This window comes from Necator americanus, chromosome IV (assembly GCF_031761385.1).
Source record: "Necator americanus strain Aroian chromosome IV, whole genome shotgun sequence".
Classification (NCBI taxonomy): domain Eukaryota; kingdom Metazoa; phylum Nematoda; class Chromadorea; order Rhabditida; family Ancylostomatidae; genus Necator; species Necator americanus.
The window spans coordinates 16,223,495-16,247,538 of NC_087374.1; the positions used below are offsets into that span (position 1 = coordinate 16,223,495).

The 24,044-nt window shown below is 41.7% G+C and overlaps 1 protein-coding gene across 4 annotated transcripts; it reads right to left on the bottom strand.

Annotated features, from left to right (window-relative positions):
- Window positions 1-1,242: 1,242 nt before the first annotated feature.
- On the bottom strand, window positions 1,243-18,285 carry RB195_001497 (uncharacterized protein; the record flags this gene model as incomplete). 4 transcript variants are annotated; one of them, XM_064198298.1, is made up of 43 exons in its annotated part: window positions 1,243-1,440; window positions 1,942-2,066; window positions 2,130-2,225; window positions 2,586-2,735; window positions 3,192-3,297; window positions 4,091-4,208; window positions 4,326-4,415; window positions 4,512-4,632; window positions 4,704-4,819; window positions 4,913-5,091; window positions 5,320-5,425; window positions 5,655-5,662; window positions 5,736-5,792; window positions 5,897-5,956; window positions 6,269-6,377; window positions 6,495-6,574; window positions 6,632-6,725; window positions 6,845-6,942; window positions 7,006-7,125; window positions 7,194-7,307; window positions 8,406-8,489; window positions 8,550-8,621; window positions 8,762-8,874; window positions 8,934-9,027; window positions 9,089-9,187; window positions 10,070-10,194; window positions 10,264-10,488; window positions 10,549-10,654; window positions 10,912-11,067; window positions 11,126-11,268; window positions 11,759-11,861; window positions 12,552-12,637; window positions 12,702-12,848; window positions 13,885-14,002; window positions 14,059-14,167; window positions 14,230-14,361; window positions 14,435-14,600; window positions 14,807-14,911; window positions 14,974-15,094; window positions 15,394-15,547; window positions 15,601-15,688; window positions 17,895-18,015; window positions 18,250-18,285. In XM_064198298.1, the coding sequence occupies 43 exons, from the start codon at window positions 18,283-18,285 to the stop codon at window positions 1,243-1,245; spliced, it is 4,848 nt and encodes a 1,615-aa protein (XP_064054176.1). The 4 variants fall into 4 exon arrangements, with proteins under 4 accessions (XP_064054176.1, XP_064054177.1, XP_064054178.1 ...); XM_064198297.1 differs by lacking the exon at window positions 4,091-4,208 and having other exon boundaries at window positions 4,319-4,415; XM_064198296.1 differs by lacking the exons at window positions 1,243-1,440; window positions 1,942-2,066; window positions 2,130-2,225; ... (9 more) ...; window positions 5,736-5,792; window positions 5,897-5,956 and having other exon boundaries at window positions 6,263-6,377.
- Between the last annotated feature and the right edge of the window lie 5,759 nt (window positions 18,286-24,044).

A 24,044-nucleotide genomic window follows, 5' to 3' on the forward strand; every position in this document is an offset into this window, starting at 1 on the left:
GAATATTTGAAAACCTGCAATGGTTTGCGAGCTAGAGTATCACGAAGTGGTAAGAACATTTTTTCACTGTGATTAACCAAGTCTCAAAAAGTTCCGGAGTTTTGACCTGGAAACGAGAAATACGCAAATACATTCTCATCAAATGTTACAATCTGTACGGAATGTCTTCAGTCGAATGAGTCAGTTCGATTATGATGGGCAGAGGATCCAGGATCTTACGCACAAGCTGTGAGCAGCTACCAATCAAGAGACGAGGGTTGAGGATACAGGATGAAGTGTCTGGTATTAATCGATTTGGTTGGGATGCGGCTAAGCGTTCGACTTCAATTCAGAACCGTATGAGGTTTATAAAGGCACATGGAACCTTACGGTGACTTTTTCGGCCTATGCCTCAGATCAGTGTTTTTATCCTTCCAGACGAGTCTGGGATGGGAACGTACGTTAAGCGGAGAAAGAGGCAGCCGCGCAGCGGTCGCCGGGTTGAACCCGTGCGCTACCAGCTGCAGCTGCGGTGTCATTCTAATGTTTTGTGAACCGTTGTCACTATAACTTTGCATTTATGAGGAAAAGAACTATTCTGGCTTTGTGAGATCGTTCTTAGGCCATTCGTTGGTTAGCTCAGTGTAGTGAAGTCCCGAACCACTTAAGATTATGGATCACACTTGTTCTTGATTTCCCACGCTGCTGTGGATGGATTGATACTGGGGCAAACGCCGGTAACAATCCTTTTCCCAATCCTACTAATATTAAAAATGAAATTTTGTAATTTTGGATCTCTAACCGTTAGCATTATTGTAGAACATTAACCTTTTAGTAGATCGTATTAGTTAGCATTTTCTTTCGAGGAAATGAGGTTTTATATCCATCCCATTCGACTTTCCCAGTTGCTCTAAACAAACAAAAAATTTGTCATGAGTCACATAATATATAAGGAAACATTTATTTCTTAACATAATATAAATTTCAAAATGAGACCGATAAGTGTAGAGGTAAAATTTGTGAGACGATGACAATAAACAGGCCTGTAAAGCTTTTACTATATGAATTAATCAGTTATACATACAATTTCTAGAAATATTGCGACGTTTTAGTCCAACGGACAAAACAGTACACCTCTAAGAACAATTGAAGAGATTTTTAGCTATTTGTTCTGCAAAATTTTCTCCTCATGTGGAGAATGAATAGATAGATGTATGACTATCAAAAACTGGAGGGGAAAGAAGAAGAAAAAACCGCAACATCTTATGGTTCTTTTTCAGGTACCCAAACGTTGCAGTGTTTTGGGGGAGCGTAGGTGGAATTAGCTGGACAGTTGAAGGCAACTCTGAACGCTGGATAATTCTGAATCGTTCCAAATACTCTGTACATGGACGGTGAATGTGGGTCAACCATCAACTGTTGGTATAGTTTGTCATCGGTACGTCGCTTTTCACACCAAACCTAAAATGACGCTTATAGAAATCGATTCGTATAAGAACTGATCTTTTCCTCTCCTCAATAGAGTCACATTGAAGAGATTTATTTTTCTCTCTGAAATGATATGATGTCCTCGACCTTCAAAGTTCAGCTAATAATTAATTCTATTCGACCGTATAAGATTACAATGCATCGTGAAAGATATTTACAGTAGTAGTTGAGGTAACAGCTTTAGAGACTCGTTTTGTGAAAAAGGGAAATCCTAGTGAACACACTCTACATTAACTGAAGATGAAAGCAGAAGTTGAATACAAACTCCGTCCTCCTCTATTCAGATTGTGTTGGTATGGACGACTGAAAGCTTCAATATTTTGATGCTATCATCATTTTATAACTGTCCACCTAAAAAAAACACATCTGCCGGCAGTGTTTTATCAGCTTTCGTTATGGTCGTCTATTTCTCAGTTCCTTCTCGAGATTGCTTTTCCGAGAACCTTGGCATGAGTTATGTTTGATAGGTGTCACCTGAGCAAAGTTCAAGAAGAACAACTGATCATGGTTGAACTGTCCGAACAAACGATCAGGAAGCAGTGGATCCGGCCCATCCAAAGCGATGTGAGTTCGATAGGCACGAAATGCAGCGTGAATGCCTGAAATCGTACAAAAAGAGTGAAAATATGTAGTTAGTATAAAATCGACACCTCCATGCTTACCTCCATTATCAGCAATGTTTTCTCCTTGCGTCTGGACACCATTTACACAATTTGGAGTGTATTCTTTTGCGTTAAGAGGACAAAATTGGTTGTATTCTGGAATTTTGGGACATAATCTCTCAATACTGATTAAAAAAAAGTGCAACGAGGTAGTACTTTGCATAAAATTACAATAACAATGAGAATCTTTCTGTTTGTTCCCTTTCTTTTTTCTTCATTTCTGATGGATCTTATGAGTATAAATGTTAGACTATTTGAGATTAACGATGTTAAACATCCTTAATATGGGTTTATACGAAAGTTAATATAAGAAGCACCGAAATGTTAGGAAGAAAAGACTATTTTGAATCAGTGCTTTCTTCATTTCTTCCTATCTTCAACATCGAAAATTACTGGAAGTTTTGGTGTTGCGCTTTCTCTCTTTTTCTCGCCCATATTTTCTTGATTTAAAATCACCTGTTATAACACACTGTGCCATCTTATTGAAACCAGCAGTTGAAAACTCGTCCATCCATCCAGTGCAATTGTCGTTAGCAGGAAATGAGATAGCACCAGTGGGGCCCCACTGGACGCCTTCGTCATCGAACCCGTGTGTCAACTCGTGTCCTAAAAAGGAGGGAAAATATTCGTAAAAATTGTATTTTGGGGAAGTATGCGTGATAGTGAGCTGGTGGAGAGATTGACTACAATCTGATCTTCTCTTCAACTTACGCTTCTAAAAAGCATCCGCACATTAGTATCCGGTTATTTTTGCGCAATTAAGGACAACTAAGATGTGGGGAATTCCTCAGATTTATTAGATGTGTTCCTACCTACGGAGCGGTGATTAACTATGTCGCTAACTTCAAGCTATGCCGGTCGTAGGTCTTCGAAAAGTACTCCAAATAAGCACCGTTGTTCTTCTTAATATTGCGACAAGAAAAAGTATCTTTATGTCCTCAATTGTTTCCGGCATGTTTCAAAATTCATATTTGTCTCGGCGTTAACTTTAAACCAGATCCGGAACTAATATTCCGGCCGTCATCAACTTGATATCAATTCATATTTTCAGAAAGAGATTACCTGCTACAACACCCATGCCTCCATAATTTATGGATGCTGGCCACTGTGGGTGGAAATACGGTGGTTGCAATATACCAGCAGGGAACGTAATCGAGTTCAGCTCTGGCTAAAAAGGAAATTTCTTATTGCTGCAACACCACCGAACGTCCTCCAGAATTTCTCTCTCTCTCCTCTCCCTGTTCGAAGTAAAAACAGAGGCAAACAAATGCGATCACGAGTGGAGAGATTGATGATTCGTGTGATTCAGTACCTTCAAATATCTCTTTACAACATTTACATAAGATTTTTCAAGCTTCGATCATTGCAACAATGCTGGCTAAGCAGTTGGTCATCTAAAAATGATGTGTTTCAAATTAAGTAAGCTATACTAATTATCATTTGGGAAATGGTATAGCTCACCAAATTCGAAGTATAGAATTTCTCTGCTACAAGAAATTGCGACAAACGCGACACCCATGGGGATTTATACATAGTCTTACTAATATTAATAAATATTTCGGAACCTCAGAATCGGGTATTTAAAGCTTAATTATGTCGTATACAATAAAATACACAAACGAATAATATGTCGATAACCGCAGGACAATCAATAAGACGAGCAAATAATTGAGCGGGCACTAATTATAAAGGTAAGAAAAAGCGCTGCAATAATGTAAAGATATTTGAATTCACTGATACATAAGTTGTTGGTGAGATCTCCGTTCGAACTTCTTCGTCAGTCGAGTGCGCTCCAACTACGCATTGTGCCCTAGTACATCCCCTTGCAGAGCCATAGCTTCCAACCTCTTTTATCTGCTCCTTTCGTGTTAGTATACACCGAAGTCCGTACAAGTGTTCCCACAGACGGAAGCAGTACACAGATCAACAACTCTAACAGATATGTCGAGAATTGAACCTACAGGCGGATCAAAAGCACATGAATCCTCATCCAATTGCGCCAGCGACTGCGGATGAGGTGACTCGGTGACACGGTCGCAACCGCCTGCGCAATTGTACCAGACATCACATCGTTTTGACCTAATTGCAGACCTTGTGCACGAAACACAATTAATTCTGATGTCTCGCTGTCATTCTTTCTAACAACTCTGTCGAATAGTCATAGGACTTTGCATTCTTTTTTTATTCACCTGATACCACGCGTTTACTGTTCCTGGCTGGCCAAGGAAGTCGGTGCGATCAGTCGTAGCGAACGTAAGTTGTTTGTACTGTAGCATCATGTTAAATCTGAAATATGAGGAACTACTACTTGCTTTGTAACTATTTGTAGTAATACAAATCATCAACTTAGAGTAAGAAAAAAAAAAGAATTCCTATACTTACACAGTAAGTTTGGTCCACATATCGTAGTAGTTATCCTTAGTATGATCCACAAAAAGGTCCTGATAATAAGCATCTAGTTGTGTATTGTTCATTATCCAATCAGGGAAAGCAATGTTTTGAACTGAAATTGAAATTTAGTGCAGGAGAAAATAACGAAACACATGCTCCCTCTCGTCTCGAAAAAAGACCAACTTATTCCCATGGTCTTATCATAGGCTTTTCTTTTCGTGTCTACACTCATCCAGTCCAACTGATCTACCATCCCTTGGAATGAGTTGATCACGTTTCTGATTAGGCCGCCAGCAGTGCTGAAATACGAAAAATTGAGAGGAAACGATAAATTTGAGGGCTGCACGAAAATGAATAGATCACAGCTCATCCGGATGAAAAGAGTATCTCACTCTCTGATCATTTTCTTTGATTTTTCATCAGGATAAAGGTAGTCAATGAAGACTCTTCCGTTAGCAAATTGCATAAGTGCATTAGCCATTTCCGCACAACTGGTTTGTGTATCTGCTAGTGTGTCGCCTTTCGCGATGCGGGGCCGATGTCGTTGTCGTCCAAGAGCGAAAGATTCCTCCTGAAAGGAAGAATCTCATCTGTTAACCTTGTTCGACGCTCGTTCAGTAGGGAATGTATTGATTTGAGACGTGCACCTATCAACCGTAAAACGATGATGCTTAGATAAGAAATATCCAGGAAAAAGGTCAGGTTTCGGAGAACCTGAGGTTTCTCCTTTCCCTAGCCTGGTTACGGAACATGCAACAGACAAGGATGCAAAGATGTGAAAGCAATTAAAACGGCTCACAAAAGTTTGCTCGCGATAGTGGCAAACTCCCCCTTGAAATGTGACTCGCAATCCTTGAAGCAAACAAAAGACTCCAGTTGGTCCCTTCGTTGTTTTATTTTGAAATCTGTTGAAGACACAGTTTTAAACTGACTAATCTACCGCAGATGGGTCGCAAATTAAAGGGATTATTGTACATTAAGATCCTTCAACGATGTCAAATGACTGGCAGCGTTTCTCCGTAACGCTCAGTGAGTTCTTTCGGGAAGACGCTCCAAAACAACGTGAAAATTTATTAAGTCAGTGCATTCCTTTCATAACACCGTTGGCTGAACTGAGTTCCGCAAGACACTTACCGGCATCCCTTCAAAACTACTAGAATAAGTTGGCAAATATTGAGCATTCGACAGCAGTAGTCTCATGAAAAAGTAGTTCACAAGCTTTGTTGCGTCAAGTGTTGCGTAGTCCTTGCTCATTTTTGCGTATTGTCCAGGCTGAAAAATTAATATTTTCAAAAACAAACTTGCAAACTTTATTTTAAAACTCATTTTTATTCAGTCTTATTTTTTCTCATTAGAATTTCTCTGGTAGATCTCACCTCCATAACTGAAACAGTAAAGTTGTGATTTTGCACCACATCTTGAGCCACGGCGGGGACCTGAAAAGCTGCCACAGTGAACGATATTATGACTTCCACTGTGTTCTATTTTGTGAAGCTGTATGTTATAATACAGTCTGGTCAAAACGACCTGAACCTCGGAGCAGTTCTGTAATCAGGAACGCTCGAAGCGGGACAGTGGAGCTGGCGGTCGGGACCGAGATGAGGCCACCGATATCTTTACTCGGGTGTCTTTACGCGGCGCCGACGAGTGGTGCCAGAGAGGGTACCCCATCGACAACAACCGCTGCGCCCAACCGCGCCGCCCAACTGCGCCCAGCTCCAGGTCGTTTCGACCCGAGTATATCACACCTGCTTCATGTATGTCCGCCAATCGATAAAACTGTAGTTACTCTGAAGATCTGTAATTCGCATGAGATTCCATGAGCGTTTATACTGTCTTCGACTGCCGTCATCAGTACTGAAAACCACGACTGATGAACTTCTCGAAGCAATTTAAAATAAAGCTTGTTCATGTGGAAGTTATGTCTTAACTCTGAGTACGGTAACCGGCCCTCCGCACTCTCGTGCCGCTTACCTGTAAGTGTTTGCAATCATCTGTTCGAACTCTACGAGACCCTTTACTTTGTCCCTGAGATTCGGATCGACAGTGAGTCCCTGGAAATTTGTTGTGGAATGGATAACTCGACACAGAAAGCAGGGGAATTATCTCACCTGTTCCTTTGTGAAATTCCCAATTACATACGTTGCAGTGTCGATGTAGTTGTTTTCGATCGTTTTGAAAGCGCCCGGAGGATAGTATGTCTTACTGTAACGTTATCATTTCGCTTCCTATGTAGATACGATGTGACACCTACGGGCTCTGGTCAAAGTGATTTCGGTCTTCGAAGAGTAAGTGCTCATTGCAACTATTAAAAACCTGTTCACCTCATATAGGCTGTGTTTTGATCCATAAACATTCTGTAGCCTTTTGTGGGATCTAGCCAGTTGGTGTCGACAAACGGTGTTACCAATGTGTCAATGCCCTTAATTGCGCATTAGCAGTACAAAGATTTATCTGGACATTCTCGATGAGTGCTAAGACTTACTTGGCTAAACGAGAGGTATGAAAGCGCATTTGCCAACTGGACACTATTCGGTAGGGACGCTACGTTACCACCAAACGAATACGTGAAATTAGATCCAAGATACTGTGCCAGCAGCGTGACCTGGAGGTGAGACCATGACCAAGAAATACGATAATTCTTTTAGTTGCAGAAGAGACAAATGGGCTCACACGTGGCATCAGATAGTTCTTAGAAACAAGGATTCTTTGAGATGTATTGCTATTGGACGTGGCAGTAATACAAGCATCAGAGAATGCTTTCTCCTTTGTCAGTGCGGTGGAATTCTGTAAAATCTTAACATTGTAGACCACAAAGAAAAAACTCCAGCTAATTCCCAAGCTTTCTCTGATTGTCTAAAATCCGTTCGAAAAAAAAATGACCGCAAAGCCTCCTGTTTAACGCATTAAAGCCCCGCAACACATGAGTGAGTTTCGCGGTTTGTCCCGCACGAAATCACGTCTAACCTATCCGCGGGTCACGCTTTCCTGTTCGGATGTGGCTGTTTATTTCAGAAATTTAGTGTATCAAAGAGGCGAATTACCTCCAAGAAAACCCTCTTAGGTTTGTTGCGTTGGCCTATGCAGTCATTATAAACAGTCGGAGACATAAGAAGATCTTGTTAACCCGGCGGTTTCAACACAGATAGTTCTTATTGATTCTTTTCTCACCTTTTTTGGAGTATACTTTCTGCGCGTTCGCAAGAAAGACTTGAATTATCACGCTTGCTCCTGCCCCGCTTGCACAAGTTGAAAAGCGCTTTCGCTCCACACGCTCGAAACTCGCCGGTGTGGTCGCCAGTAGGTTAAGTTGACATCGAAGTAATTTAACCGTAATGTAATCCAAACCTGGTGTTTGTTTTGTCGACCGCGACGCATCCGCTGCAGCTCGCATTTCTCCTTTGATTAGCGCAAACTCTTTTACTCTTTGACGTGTCGCAATCAAATGCGCTTCACGGTCGCCTGGATAAGCGTTGGTACTGGCGCTTATGTGTGTCTTCGTAATCAAAAGGAGATAACCCTTAAGAGTTTGCGCAAATAATTCAAGGATAGTTTCAGTCACATATTTGTTGATCATCTATGTTTTATCTCCTTGCAGCACTTCTTCTGAAATCATGGCCGTCACTGCAATCCTATTGAGTCTAAGAGGTATTCTGAGCCCAAAGGATTGAAAAAAAAACAGGGACAAATAGATGCAACAGTGTGTTTTTCCGGTGACGTATGGCATCACGGTTCGCTGAACAATCACTGGAAAATTCTTTTTTTTGTTTCCACTTTTCTTATCGATTTGGTTGCCCTACAGTTTTTTCCTTCTGTTTTTTTTTTGATGGAAGGAATCCCACTCTCTCTTCTTAACAGTGATCAGTTTGATAGTTACTCTCCTACCTTGATAGTGCTCTGGTACGCTGGGCTGTTCAACTGGGTCGCCATGATCACATAGTTGTTTGCATCGGCGTAATGGAAGGATACCTAACATGGAAATATTTCCAAATGTTTTCTTCGATATTTATGAGTTACTGAATTACTCACTAATTTGTCGTACTTTCCACAAGCATATTCGAAGAAATCGTTGCATGGATCTATCGAGGCGTTCAGGGATTGCTAAAAACTACAGTCTTATTTTCGAATGCAGTGTGGAACTTCGTAGGACGATGAGAAAAAGCGAGAGAAATCTTTCTTTTTTGAGAATTTCACAATTTTTCGACGCCAACTACTTACTTATAGCCAATACTTAATAATACCTGGTAGTAGCCCACAGCCAACTTGTAGGCGTTGTACTTGTTCATATCATTTGTAGTAATCTGCTTATTAGTCTCTATGTTGAGCTCGTTCTTCACTACCGGCTCGCCGTAGGCTATAAAAAGGGCGGTGGTATATTGAAGGTAATCCTAGTTCAAAAGCAAATGAACCGACAAGAATCGATGTCGGAGACCCAAACGTCACAGTGATTATCTGGCGCATAAGCTGAGGTAGGACAATGGAATGCATCCTTGAAGGCGGCGAAGTTCTGGAATAATCCGGTTAACACCAGCTGCATTGCTTCTAGTGGGAACAGAAGATCACCGTACCTGAATAGTCCCCCAAACACGATACTGGGAAGGAGAATGCGGATCGACGAGAAGCTGCCTCATCTCAACATCATCGGTGTATGGCTCCTGACACCACACCTAGGGTACTAATTCGTTTATGGAATGTTTTTACAACGAACACATGTGTAGTGCACATAAGTCTGATGTAACTATATTATGATTATCATCTATTTGTATTATTATCATTATCGTATATTTGTATAAATTTACATTATATCATCATTATCATTATTATCATATTTTTAATTCTTCCTGTTTTATGCCCTTGTTTTTTCTGCGTTTTTTTTTCTGACTGGGGCTCATTTGCAAACGATTCATGAAACGACAGCAACTGTTTTTGTTACCACACAATTTCTCTAACTAAAATTTGGTTTAGCCTTCTTATATGACTAGCATTGTCATTTTTAGAACAAACCCAATAATATTTCTAATGTGATTTCTTTTTATTTTTGATGTCGACAGGAAAATAAAGTTTCACCCTTACTTGTGCTGTTACAAAAAAAGAAAACACATTAATAACAGAAACCATTTTTGTACGACGATGACTTGAATACATTTTATGGGGTAGAGATCAGTGTTAGAGCGCTCCCTTAGCATGGGAGAGGGCCGGGGTTCAAGTCGCCATATCTCCAATAATTTTTTTAAAGTCAAATCTTTACTGGGACTGCTCTTTTTTTTTCGTAACTTTCTTGTTTTTTGGCAAATTAATTTCACCACCGTAATCACATGATATCAAAACTAAAAGGGAATAACTTTTTCATCCATAAAAGGGCAAGAAGTTCAGTCTTTCAACCGACTTGTTCTAGTTCGTGTTTCGTTCTGCACTAATTCATTCTGTCCTCCTCAAATTAGTTGTAAAATTACTCAAATAGTCCTTCGCGAAAGCGCAGTCTAACTACGACACCGCCTCCCATTCAATAAATTTTCATTATACTTTCCAAAATTTGGTTCATTAGTTACCTGAGCAAAACTTAGGAAGAACAGCTGATCAGAGGTGAATTCCTGAAGGAGATCATCCGGAAGTTGTGGATCAGGACCATAGAGATTGATGAAGTTACGATACGCTCGATAAGCAGCATGAATCCCTGCAGTTCCCTTGTTTTTAAACAAACTAGTGCAACTTAATATTATTCAGATGTAATACATGCGCTTACCTCCGTTGTCCGCTATATTCTCTCCTTGAGTTTGCGATCCGTCAATACACGAGGCAGTACCGTAGGTGGTCTTGTTCAAGGGGCAAAAGCCGTTATATTCGTTCACTACACAATTTGCCATGTTCGTGAATCCGACTTTTGAGGTGTCATCCATCCATCCACTTAGGATGCCCGTACCATCCCACTGGACTCCTTGATCGTCGAATCCATGGGTGAGTTCGTGTCCTTAATGTGGTTTTCTGGAATTCTTATGATTCCGTTCACGTCAAAGTCAAGCAGTCTCACCAGCGACAACACCCATTCCTCCGAAATTCACAGCTGTCGGCCACGTTGGGTCGTAGAACGGCTGATGAAGGATGGCAGCAGGGAATGTGATGGAGTTCAGTTCCGGCTACAAAAATACTGATCTGTGATCCGCTCCAATCATTTAGTCAATGCATTATTCTTCCTTCTTTCGGAACGACAGAAAAGTGGGGAAAGGGGTCCCAAAGCGTTTATTTAGCGCGGTGGTGGTGTTATGACCACTCCGCCCTAAATCTCTCGTCACTGCTATGTAGATGAAAATGCAGCACAGGATGACTTATACCTCCTCACTCCTACAGCGCTCAATACGTAGTTCCGCCTTGGTCATCAGTTCAAAAGAATTACCTGATACCAGGCGTTTGTTGTTCCTGGCGGTCCATTGAAATCAAGGCGATTCGCTGGTCCCGCAACGAGAGCATCCCAGGACATGTGAATATTAAAGAGTTCCACGTTTCTCACCATAGTGAAGTAGTCATCCCTGTTCACTTGCAACTCTAGTTCCTAGGTTCCTAATTGTTTAGTAAATAAAAGTCAGAAAATGAAAAGAGTATGTGTTCACCTTGTGGTAATTGGTAAGTTGTGCATTGTCGGTGATCCAGTCAGGATAGGCGATATTCTTGACGAGATTGTCAATTTTACTGTAGGCTCCCGTCTTTGTAGCTGATGTCATCCAGTCCAACTGGTCGAGCATTGATCGGAAACCTGCAAGATTTACTCATTTGGTTTTTCCCAATTATTCTTTGAGCTACTTATTGGTTTTCTCTTCAGTTTGTTTTCTTCATTATTTTACATTTGCATCTACACTTTACGGTAGCTACAGTACATCCGAAAGATTTCTAATTGTTGTACCATGTGCGCCTAGAAAGCGGAGCACTCAGAATGTTGTTAGGTGGTCGTCATCACGTTTGCGTAGGGTTGTGGTGGCATTTTTCAAACCGTCTTTTTGAACCGGAAGGTAGGGTCAGACAGATCTCACACAGGTTCGACCGGAGTCATGAAGAGCGCTCCAAGACCGTAATTCTTCTTCACTACGTTTCCGCGTCACTTCTTTCTTAATCATTATCTTATTATCTTATTATACGTGCTCGAAAGGAACTCCTGCCCAGAGGAACAGTTTTTAAGGAATCACAGACCGCTGCAAAAATAAGCCAGAACTGCTGAGAAGACATGAAGATTCAGTCGACAAACTGACCGATAAGAATGCTGGAGGCAATTTTCGCGACGTGATCGCGTATCTGAGCTCGTGAAGCGTTCGTTGGATAGATGTTATCGATGAACACACGTGCATTTGCGTACTGAACAGATGAATTTCTTTTAACAGAAAAGGACTTCAGAAGCGCTCTTCTCAGTGGTTTAGAATTCGCTCTAGTGCTTAAAGGCATCATCCCACGAATCTGAGGTGGTATGGATTTCAGATGGAGTATTTGATACGGGATCGTAGATTATTAAGAGAAGGGTGATTCCGTTCATTTCTTCCTAATTGCTGTAGAAAACGGCCTGGACGATACGGCTTCCAGCGTCCCGGCGCACCACTTTCTACAAGGAGTTCGAATGGAGCGCACCAGCCCCGTTCGGCGCCGCATCTTCTGGGCCGTTTTTTACGGCAATTAGGAAGAAATGGACGGAATCACCCCCTCTCCATAATCTACTATCCCGTATACGAATACTCCACCTGAAATCCGCACCACCTCAGATTCGTGGGGTGATGCCTTTAACGTAGTCGTTAAAAATTATGCCTAGAACGTTTGTTTGTTCTCTCAAAGTCAAAGCATAATGCCATTACGAGTTGCTCATCGGAAGTCCGACATTAGCAACTCAATTGTTTTGCCTTGCCTCGGGAGTATGGCAGGTGACTGGCACATGTCAAGAATGTCATGTCAAGAATGGAACAGCAACCGGACTGAGATGCTCACACCTATATCTTGCATTTCATATGTTTTGTCTGCATGTGTGTTTATTAGGAACAAACTCAAGTAAGTTCTTACCGGCAAGCTGAAGACCGTTTCCTGAGCGCAACTGATTTGTGAGTCGGTCACGTCATCGAACTGTTTCCGCTCGTACCGTCTTCTCTCTACAAAGTCAGAAAGTCGCACCTATAGCGACCTTTCGTTTGAAGCTCATGATTTCCGACATACCTTGTCTAATGTGTCGTGGTCTTCCTATAGGTGGACGAACAACTCGAGTTTGGTGCACATAATTCCCCTGACTCCATGGCAGAAAATCATAATTTGCATTCACCACCGAGTAGTATACGTAGTTGATTAAGGCGCGAGCAGAGACAACTGAAATAATAATAATAGTAATAGTATAACAAATATATAATAATAATAATAATAACAATAATGAATGACTGTCGGAGAAAATAAGTCCCATTTCTTTCACTACTGCTAATTCAAATTGCAATAAATAAAACCGCTGATTCCCCGAGTGGTTTGCAGCTACAAACGATATGAAGCTCGCTACACTTCCGTAAGCGGCTGCGCACAAAGCGGTGCGGTGGAGCGTAGCCGCCTACGCAGCGCAGCGGGTAGGATCGAAGGAAGCCCCCTACACAACCGAGCTTCATTTCGTTTTGTCCCGACTAGAATTTCTGGGGGTTCAGGCAGAACAATGGCTACAATCACGCGAAATGAACCAAAGCTTTGGTCATAGTTATTCGAAACGTTTCCCGGTTGAAGGAATGCAGAAGTAAGCTGTTCGTGGATTTTAAATTTAATAGAACTTTACTGATTTGACTAAATCAAATTCTAAATCTTTATGTTGCTATAGATAGAAATTATTCTCTTGCTTATGTATTGTTATTTCCTTCTCCTTTATTTCGTTTCATTTCTTTGCTTGAAACCAAAGACATTGAGTCGTATAAAGGATAAAGGATAAAGTGTCTGGCGTTAATCAATCCGCTTGGGAAACGCCACCACGTTAACTTCAATTCAGAATCATTTGAGGTTTACGAACGTAACTGGCCTATACAGTGACTTGCGGGGACCAGCCGATGTCTCAAGTCAGTGTTTTTATCCTCCCAGACAAGTCTGATGCCAATTTATCGACCCCGGATTGATGAAAGGCCTCTTGAGCACTAGGACGGATTCGAACCTCCGATCGATCGTGCAGGAAGCGGAACCTCTAACCGCTAAACTACATCCACCCTCACTGAGTCGTATACACTACATATATATATGTATGAATATATGCATGAGCATATGACGCAGTACCTCCTTCATTTTTAGAAACACTTAGAGCTATCACTTAGAGCTCATCACTTAGAGCTTCTTATTATTTACTGTTATGCGGAATCAGATCAGATAGGTTCACGCTCACATTTGGGGTTTCCAAGCATACTGTTAAGCATCAGCAGTTTTGCTGGTTCCATCACAATGTATTTGTAAGTAATATCATTAAGCAGTGTACCTAGTACATGTTGCGATGTGCCGGTTGCCTGCAAATCTTCGAAATGAGTCAGGAAATTTTGTAAGCGTAAAGCATTGCGCATACCTCGGGTACAAATGTGTGCCAACTGATATTTGGATATGTTTGTGTGAGTTGTCCGATTGTCATCGGGTTGTAGCTGCGGTCAAACTGACGTCGAGTGGTATCGTCAGTGCTAAAATACACACACATTCGGTTCCTGAGGCGGACGAGCCTTATTTACGGTTTATTGATCACCTGTAGGTCAGAGCTAGAAGATGGTCAAATGCGGCAATATCCTTAGCGTCTTGAAGCAGTGTTTTCTGATCCAGTTTTATGTTTTGTGTCGATGCCAATAAGTTCATTACGTCCACAATAGTAGAAATCAGTCTAGAAAATATCAGGAAATTGTTACCGAAAACTGAAACTGTAGTACCACAAAAAGTAGCTCGGCCAAACCCACGATTGTTCATATATTCCCCAGGCCTTTTTATGATATGTATAAGGTAACAATGTTGACGGCTGATCAATGAAGTATGCATAGCCGTTAGCACCATGAGGATCCTTCCAGTTCGTGTCAACGTAAGGTGTCACCAAGTTGGCAACTCCTTCAAATCCAGCCGGATATCCTGCAAGCGATTGTTAGAGTGTAGTACTGTAACCAATCATCTGGAGAGGCGTGGCTGCTGCACTCTAAGGGTTTGCTTGATGTCACATTCACGCACTCATATGGAGTCACCATGTTATCGATTCTACATCAAAGCCCTTTTTGCTCCCTCTTCAGTCCAAACGTCTATTTTTTGGGAGTAATTTAACAATCAAATCAATAGTTCACCTAGGAGATAGCCCATTCCAATCCGGTCTGGAAAACTGTTAACCTTTTTGTCTTGATACAACATATAGAAGGGAAATTGTGTCTCATTAAGGAATCCCTGTTCTCCTGCAATATAAAACAGTTTTCGGAAGTGAATAGCATGTACTTGCTGAATAAGTGGCAGTTACCTGCAGCTGTACGATTAATAGCAGCCATAACGTATTTCCCGTCCCTATTCATCGCGGTCCAGTTCATTCTAGCGGCAGAACATTGCTGATGATACCAAGTGACTTGTTTAACAGGGTCTGGCTGCAACACCGATTTTTAAAAGGAAATCTTAAACAGTTTAGCTTTTCTTTCAATTCGTGCAAGTACAGCCACTCCTGTAACATGATTTTGTTCCAGATATCCACCCACTGGTTTTATGGTAAAAGCTGTTTAACTCAGCTAACCCTCCGTGATTCTTGGATGTTGTTTTCATGTTTTTGGCAAAATGTTGGCAAAAAACAGAACTCCGAAGGAATTAGTTTTCTTTTCAAGCAATAGATCCTCACAATTCTCGCTCTGAGATCGCTCTGAGCCACCGCGGAAATTTAATCAGTGCTTACCGAACTGTTCACATAGGTGAGATTCGCCATCTGTTGCGCCATGGCTATGGCATTGTTCGTGTCTGACACATCGAAACTCATGTAACCGCCAAAATTACCACATGTGTATTTATAGAAGTCGCTGCATGGATCGACGCTGGTGTTGAGCGACGCCCTACAAAGGTTTACTTCGAATATACTTTGACTTGACAATAGCTGGTTCCTCACTTGAAAAGATCCGTGGCGCCCTTGTATCCATCATACTTTCCACTGCCGGCTACAATTTGTTTTGGAGAGTGTACATTTAGGTCGTTTACTGAAAACAATCAGTAATTTGACTATCTCAGCAACTTTTCCTTTTCTAATCCCCGAAATAGATAGGGAATTAGCTGGTCTCTGTTAAGAAGAGTTTATCAGAGAAACAAAAAGGGAAAATGTGGTTAGTCCTAAACGATTTCGTGTTAGTGACGTTGACGACGTGCGTAATGCATTTGATAACCGGCTCGTTATTATTATTATTATTATTTATTTATTTATTTACTTGCTGACTACTTGCAACCCGCGCTTTCTTTTTTTTCTGAAGCTTTTTGTTCTTGGAAGATTTTTGTGACTTGTGCTACTGCCTCTTTGGGCATAGTTGCATGCCCTCGTATCCGCCCAACAGACAACGACAAGTCCACAGTTGCCGAACGCGAATCGTGGTTGTCTGCATAAACAGAAACGCATGCGTTCAAATTATCGTCTCTTATGTGCTGACTTCAATCACATCTGGTTTTTTACTTTTATTCTCGGTGCTCTAACAGCCACCGCTTGTGACTTGGTCTCCAATCACTTCAACCTATCCTTACGCATGTTTTGCACGTTTTTTTTTTTGAGTTGAACGTCGTTGAACTCTAAAATGGTCATACCATTGATAAGTTGTTTTATCTCGCTTTTGTTGCTGAGATTACCACCTGCCGTCGTTGATAGGAGCCGTGATGGCAACGAGCGACATCACTTTTGATAAATGTTTTTTTTTCTCTTACACTTGGTTAAAATGTGCCATAATTTCCTAGATGGGAAGTGATGATCATTGAGATTTGCTGGATTTTTGTTCCAAGAAGTTGTGGCGATGTTAGGCCTAAGTAATTTTTTGGACCTAAATTCGAGATTCAGATTTGAGGAAAACCTTTATTCACTGCTTGTTTGGACAGGATTGTGCTCGAATTGAGCAAAATTTACTAGCGCTATATGAAAGAGTGATTTTATTGGAACATATCTGCTAATTATCGACTTCTTAAATGCGTTTCACCAAGTCTATGTGCATTGGAATCAAAGCGAAAAGAACCTCGGTGCCGTTACGTAAGCGGTGCTGTGGCATCGAACGCGGCTAATATCACTCGCGGGTGCAGTTCGCGATGGTCTCTACTCAATTCCAGCCGCTACTCCACAGCGTCGCTTCCAGCGCAGCCACTTACGCGACTGCACCGAGCTCAGTGTCGTACAGACTCGGAGAAAATAAGAAATAAAAAGAAATAAAAAGTATAGGAGAAAACAAGTCAATATAAGCTTGAATTCTTGATGTAAAGGATAAAATTGCTGGTTTTTAGAATAACATCTTTGGTTTGCTTCAAAACAGCCCATTCCAATAGGCATCGCTTTACTGCGAGTTTCTATTCTAGATTTATTTATTTCTATTTATTTTAAAACTGTTTCGCTCAGAAAATAGGTTCTAGGGCAATCTTTTGCCGTTAAATTTCATTATTGCCGTTTCTTTGCTATTTAATGCATGTAAATATTTTTGTGTAGCTGCATCGCGCCAGCGGTGAATGACTTCGAAAAGTTGCCCAGTGGCAGCTGAGCCCTGCTGATAAAGGTTTTCTTTGCGATGCACTCATGATAAGCGCGATTATTGTGCGCGTTCGACATTATCGGGCCCGATCTGTTTCCTCTGGCAAGTATCGCAAGTACAACACGTAATCGAAGATTCCGCGAGCTCTACGCTGCAGTCCGTTGTCTCGTGTCTCTGTTAGACGAAACCACAGACCATGCAAATCTGCGTACTGAGACTCTACCTCCTCAAGTTCGTCCATAGCACAAGAAGAAGTGTTTTTAGTTGCATGGAGGAGAACATGGCGTAGGTAACGGAATACCTCGGTCACGAACAATTCCGCTTCGACAATAATAAAACAATACAATATACAAGAACAAAACTTTTCGATCACAGTTGAAATTATTGTCTCTAAGATAGTACTACAAATGCATTAGCGCTGTAGGGAAAAGGAGAACATTTTGTTCTATATGATTGATTCCGAAGCAAGAAAACGCGGATAAAAATCGAAAAGTTTTCAATAGTTGTCACACACTAGTAGATCTTGCCGTTTTGATCTTTTTTAATGGAGCAGCTGGAAAGAAATTTTGAGCTCTAGACTCCGGACGCTGTGTGGAGTTAATAATGCCGAGTTTTTTGGAGGATTTACAATTGATATCATTTCTGAAAATTACTACACTTTCACTGACGACAGTTTCACGATATTTCTCACCTGTTTTTAGTTGATTCACTGGAGTGTTCTTATTATTGCTGTCATTGTTATTGTTAATTACCTCTACGAGAATTGCTATGCTTATTCCAAAGGTGGCCAGAAACACGAGAAGCAAAACCGCCTAAAATATATTTATGAAGTTATTCGGCTCAAATTGTGTTGAAGTGAATAAAGAAATGAATAAAGGCGGTAGACAGAGAAAGGAATTGCCTGCAGATAGAGGTGATAGTGCTTGGAAGGAAGTGAATAGGTTATGCGAGAAACTGGAGTCATCGATTTCGTGCATTTTTTAAATGACGAAAGTGGCAAAGGCTTATGCGGGAGTAACAAGAAAGTTGACGCAAATCAAACTCACTCCGAGGATCGTCTTCAGGCTGTTCCCCTTATCCATAACTGCCGACCGCTCAAAGTCGGCTGTTGCGACAGCCTGATAAGGTTCGCAAGGCGGCGGCTGCGGTGCTGATAGCCGCTTGCATCACGTCGCACAATCATCAAAAGGTAGCGGGGTTGTCACTTGGCGTCAGTTTAGCGTTAGCTCATCGCATGTCTCGTGATCTTAGGAGTTGGATTTTTACTTATGGAGGTCCTTTCGTACCTGAATTGGCCAGTAGAACTCCAGAAATCACCAGTTTTGAGGAGCAGCTTCTTACCCGGCCACGCAAACTCGTTCGTTTCGAAAGATGAAGAAGACTCGCAAAGGTTACTCTTTCTCTGTGGTGTGACTATTTTCACTTCAAAGTCAACCCTCTCTCTGATGATAAGGACAAGCACGAGCTCCTCTCAGCCCATAAGTGGATTATGCACTTGCGAACCGCGAAGCAGCTTGAACATTGCGATTGCGGATGGTAATGTTTTTACTGAGGGGTGAATATCTCACGCTGTGAGTCCTTCATCGTGTATTTTTCTTCAGTTTAGTGATTTTGCGTTCTTTTATAATTTTTTGTGCAACTATGGAGGAAAATTGGAGAAAGTCATTGTCGTTTATACTGCTTTATGGTTCCTTGTAGAGTAGAACCTATGACTTTTGTTCCAACAGCATTACACGTGTGTGTATGTGTTCTCTCTCTCCATGTATTAGGTGTTTCCTGTCGTTTACGTTGGTCGCCGTCCCTGTGACAAAAGCCTTCGATTCCACATGTGTAGAAAGATCATTTGGGAATATCATTGGAAGATTTTGGAACAAAGGATGTTTTCCTTCAGAGTTCATCTTTTTTATATTTTAAGCAAGGAAGCCTCCAGAATACCCTAATATTTACTCAAATACCAAGCAAAATTGTTCCGGAAACATTCACTAGATTGCAGAATCGTCTTCCGTCATTGCTCGATCACTCCTGGAATCTCATGCATTCCCTCCATGAGGCCTTGACCACTTGCATCAGTTCACCCCCAACACAGCAAATTTGTCGAAAATGCGATCATAAAGCACAAAGCTCAGAGCTCAAAAAGTCAAAGTTATCAAGCGAAAGTTGCTCTTCTATTTTTCGTAAATTAAAATAAAGATTTAAATTGTTTTGAAAATTGCCGGAAAAATAACGTTTTTTTAGAGAACTCGTCAGAGTAGATCACAAAAATCACGGCATTTATTGGTTTGTAGTCTATAAACCCATGTCCAAAAGAGGTCGCAGCTATTTCTCTACGTAGCTTCACCTTAACATGCAGGAATTTCCAGGCTTCGATGAATTGATTACCGAGGACGATGTGGGCTGAAATAATGACTGAATGAGGACAACTCGAATAATAAATTCGAGGACAAGACTCCCAAAGCACTCTCACGGAGTTAGTGTGATGAGGTTTTAAGCGGTTATCCACACTAAATGTGAAAAGAACGGAACACAAACCTGTGGTTAGCATTAAAGAACTCATTCCTGTACACTCCACTACTAAAAATAAATTTGAATCCTTTTGCTTGAATAAGACGATTTTAGTGCTACGTTGACCGGACTGAAAGGACTGACGACTCGAAAAACATTTCCTAAAGTATAAACTGAAGTGGGTCGTTCACACAAGGAATTTTAGGGGACCGTTTTCTCCTTAAAAGCATCACCTCACGAATCTAACTTGGCATGGATTTCCGAGGCCCAAAGACTATACGGGGGCGTAGATTGCAAAAACGGATGGCATCTCGCTCATCGCTACCTGCATCACTGTAAATAGACAGGTTCGAAATGCGGTTCCTTACCACGTCCTCTATTGCAACGCGCCACGCTTGCGCCCGGTCCCCGTCTGCGATTCGTGAAATGAAACGAACTGCTCTTCGCGCCCGAATGAATTTTCGACGAATCGCAGGCGGGGCGCGAGGGTGGCACGCTTCTCGCCCTGTTCATTAAAGTCAACTCTCGTTGACCCCAGCCATTCACAAACGCAAAACTATAGACTCCAACAGACATTTGCATCCATACGCCCCGTATCCGAGCGCCAGGATGTACAAACTTACTGGGCAATATCGTAAGATACCGACTGATGTAACTGATGAGATCTAGCTTTAAATAAAGATATAGAAGAATCCAGATTTTCTGGATCTGAAGTGCGCCAGGATGTAAAAGATAGGTTGTTTATACATTTGATTGTTCACAGACTCTATGATGATCCCAGCGTCAGAAGTTAGTCCTGCTCTCTTTGGACCAACTTCGTCAACGACAAACAGATTCAGATCTACTCATCTGATAACATATTTATTCATATCCTAGAAACGGATGCATTTCTATGTCGAGGAATCGAGGGCATTGAGGGCGCCACCGTGGTTATTCTAGAAAGCAAACGTTTCGAAAGCGAGGGCTAAGAGAAAGCAAGCGACTGAAAAAGGAGAACAGAGGAGGAGAAGGAGGAGAGCGATCTTGCGAATCGAGTACTCTCTCTGCTCTGTCCCAACAGCCGATACTATCCCTAGTAAAACTGAACACAGCTTAAATATTAACATTAGTGCTTCTGGGTAAGCTCATGCCCAAATATATTGCGCTAAAAACATGCCTTTCTGTCTAAAATGAACTTGTGCAGAAGATTTTTATGAATTGCTTATAGTGTCGCTGTTGAATACACAGTCTGAATACCAAGCACTTCGATGTCATCCGCATAGGTGCATGTCAAACGATTTATGAGGATCTGTAACATCCTAGATCTTAGACACTCATAGATGTTTTGGAAGAACACTACCAGAATCTCACATAGAGTCAAAACGAAATGAAACACGGTGCAGTTGCGTAAGCGGTTGCGCTCGGAGCGGTGCGGTGGAGCGCAGCGGGTGGGATCGTGAAGGACCCTCGCAACCGTCACCCATCTCTGCGGTTCCCCGTGGTCCCGACTTGATTCCAACCGCTCTCTCCACCGCATCGCTTCGAGCGCAGCCGCTTACGCAACTGTCCGTCCTTCATGTCTGTGTTGACCCGACTATACCGCATCCGTCTAGACAGATACAATCCCACTTTAACATTTGTGCTTTCAGCGCAAGGCCAAGATTGAAAGCGATGAAGTCTCTAAATTACTTCTCCTTATTCCTTCTTTTTTAAAAGTAGGTCAAGGTTATGCGTGAGTTGCAATGTGGTTGGAATAGCATCCGAAGATCAAAGAAATAATGGAATCAAACAGCGTTTTCCTGTCCCTCATCCCTTTGAGATTTTTGTCCATTAGCTTTTTTCACAAAAAAAAAATTTAATGAAAAGAACCTTCAGCCACCCAATGCGCGAAATCCTGTTTAGAAAGTTGTTAGCGTTGTTACTTTCAATAATTGATACCTGAAACAGTTGCAGTTCTGTGAGATTTAATTTCCTTTTTTTGTAATTTTTTTTTAAAGTGTATAGGAACTAGTACATATTTTTGTTCGGATAGTAACCATGTGTGTTCGGTTGAGCCAAATTAAAGGGCAAAGGTTATGGAAGGGAGGAATACCGTGCATGGCGGTAAATGCGTCACGGTCGTGCGTGCAAACACAAGCATCTACGACTACACAATGGTTTCACATACAAATCCCAATTAATTTGCGTACGCACGCGTATGCTCGAACATGATGTAAAAACCTCTGTGCTTGGCAATATGGCCGGATTTGTAGATTATCTATAATGTCCCATCTTCATACATCTACGTTATGATGAAGTGTCTGGAGTTAATCAATCCGCTTCGGATGCACCACCGCATTCACTTCAATTTCGAATCGTTTGAGATTTGCGAAATTTCAAAATTTTTTCTGTCCAAACTACACAATGTTTCGCGGGAGTTAACCTATGTATCGAATTTGTTTTTTTTTTATCAGGTCAATGTTTGTACCATATACATTGCGTCCCGTTACTGTGTAGGTATCACGGATTCCGTTCAGGATCATTGCGGGTCTTTTTAGGCTTACTATTGTTGCATATTCAATGAAGTATCGGCATAGGATGTACCATTTTAAGAAAAGCGAAGTATCTCTGCTTTAACCTCTACACTTATTGGAATATTTCAGAAATTGGTCTGTTGGGCATAAGAACTTCGGTTTTTGCTTGTTTCACATGAAGGCAGCAAGTTGTTGAGCACTTGTTGAGAATAGTGCTTATTGCTGCGCGCTTTCGAAACACAATGTAAGAAGTGTAACAGAAGAATTGTCGGTTACACACCTGCTTGCAGTAATTGTGCAAAAAACATGAACAACAGAACGTAATCCAGCGTTTTCACTAGCTTCTTTCTCATTTACTCGTGAAAATCCGCTTAGTTGGACACAGATTCGATGCAGTTAGGAAGCACAACCGTTTCTCCAAAAATACAGTAATATTTAATCGAAGCAAAGTAAATGTTGAATATTGAATATATTGAAAAAAAGATGTATATACGTGCGGTGACTCATCGTATAAAATGATTCGTTTGCTGCTTCTGAAGCCTCTAATTCTTGAATTCGTAATATGTTTCGCGTTTTCGCTGCCATTCTTATAAAATATACACCAAACACCACCTGGTAGTGAAAAGAAGCTAGTATCGAAAATTCAGCTAGCGCTGCCTTTAATTTGCTTCATAGTCACTAACCGAACGTTTTGCTCGAACCTTAGAAAACGATATTCCGGGTAGATCAAAGAAATCTCGGCGTTCTATTCGGAGTTTATTCCTTTGCGTAAGGTCCCCTTCACGTCTGGATACAATTCGTAAATGGTTTACAACCGTGAGCGGATTCACGGAAGCGCGGACGTCTACAGTGGATGTGCTCGAAGTACGCACATGACAGCCATACATGACCACCTGTGACTTTTCATCTCGGTACTGGTAAACCTAATTCACCAGTCATCGGTTATCCCACATGTAATCTCGTATAGAACTGTCCAATTTGTAGGAAGGGCAACACATACTTCTCACTTGTCTGTGTACTTTTTGTTTTTTTTTTCTGTTTAAAAGCAGCACACCACGAATCTGACATAGTGAGAGAAACCAGCGGAAAAGCTAGGGATGAGGTTGTAGACTGCAAAACCCTTGTACACGCGCCGAATCCAGCTGTGCAGCGCTCGAAAACCAGACATCTCTTCGGCTGCCTTCAAGTGAAACATAAGAGTAGGTTGCTGAGACCAGAACGTATACACTGAGGAGCATTCTAACGTTCCTCGCAAGAACTTTGACGCCGTTTTTTAGGGCGATTGAGGAGAGGTGAGTGGAACCACCTCTGATCCCGGAATCTACGACCCCATCTCTTGCCTTCCCCGCGGATTCCCTTACCGCGCCAGCTTCGTGGTATGCTGCTTCTAGATGCTGAGCCTACTGTAAGGCTTTCATAGATGAGTTCCCCGTGATCTCTCTCCAAATCGACAGAAGAAATCTAGATATATCGAAATCGGAAGCGCAATTTCCGCCTGACCGGAAATCCAAATCCTTTTCTATCATCACACCGATGATGGTCACTTATGGTGACCTCACTGCGTCTCAAGTAGCTGCGGGCATGGATCGCGTATAGCAGCTGCTGCTTGATATGTGTTGCACATACTTCGCGTTCGCTTCACTGGTACTGTACGGTCGTCTGTCGCAATAAAGATACACTGAACCACCTATTTACTCATCTCATCGGAACGATGCGGCCAATATCCCAAGAGTCTCCTCACGTCCTCTTCGAAACAAGTGCTAGAACGATGAGTACAACAGCGCCAAAATATGATTCACAAACAAAATTTATTATGACAACAACACCGATGAGCTTCTTGAAGCTAG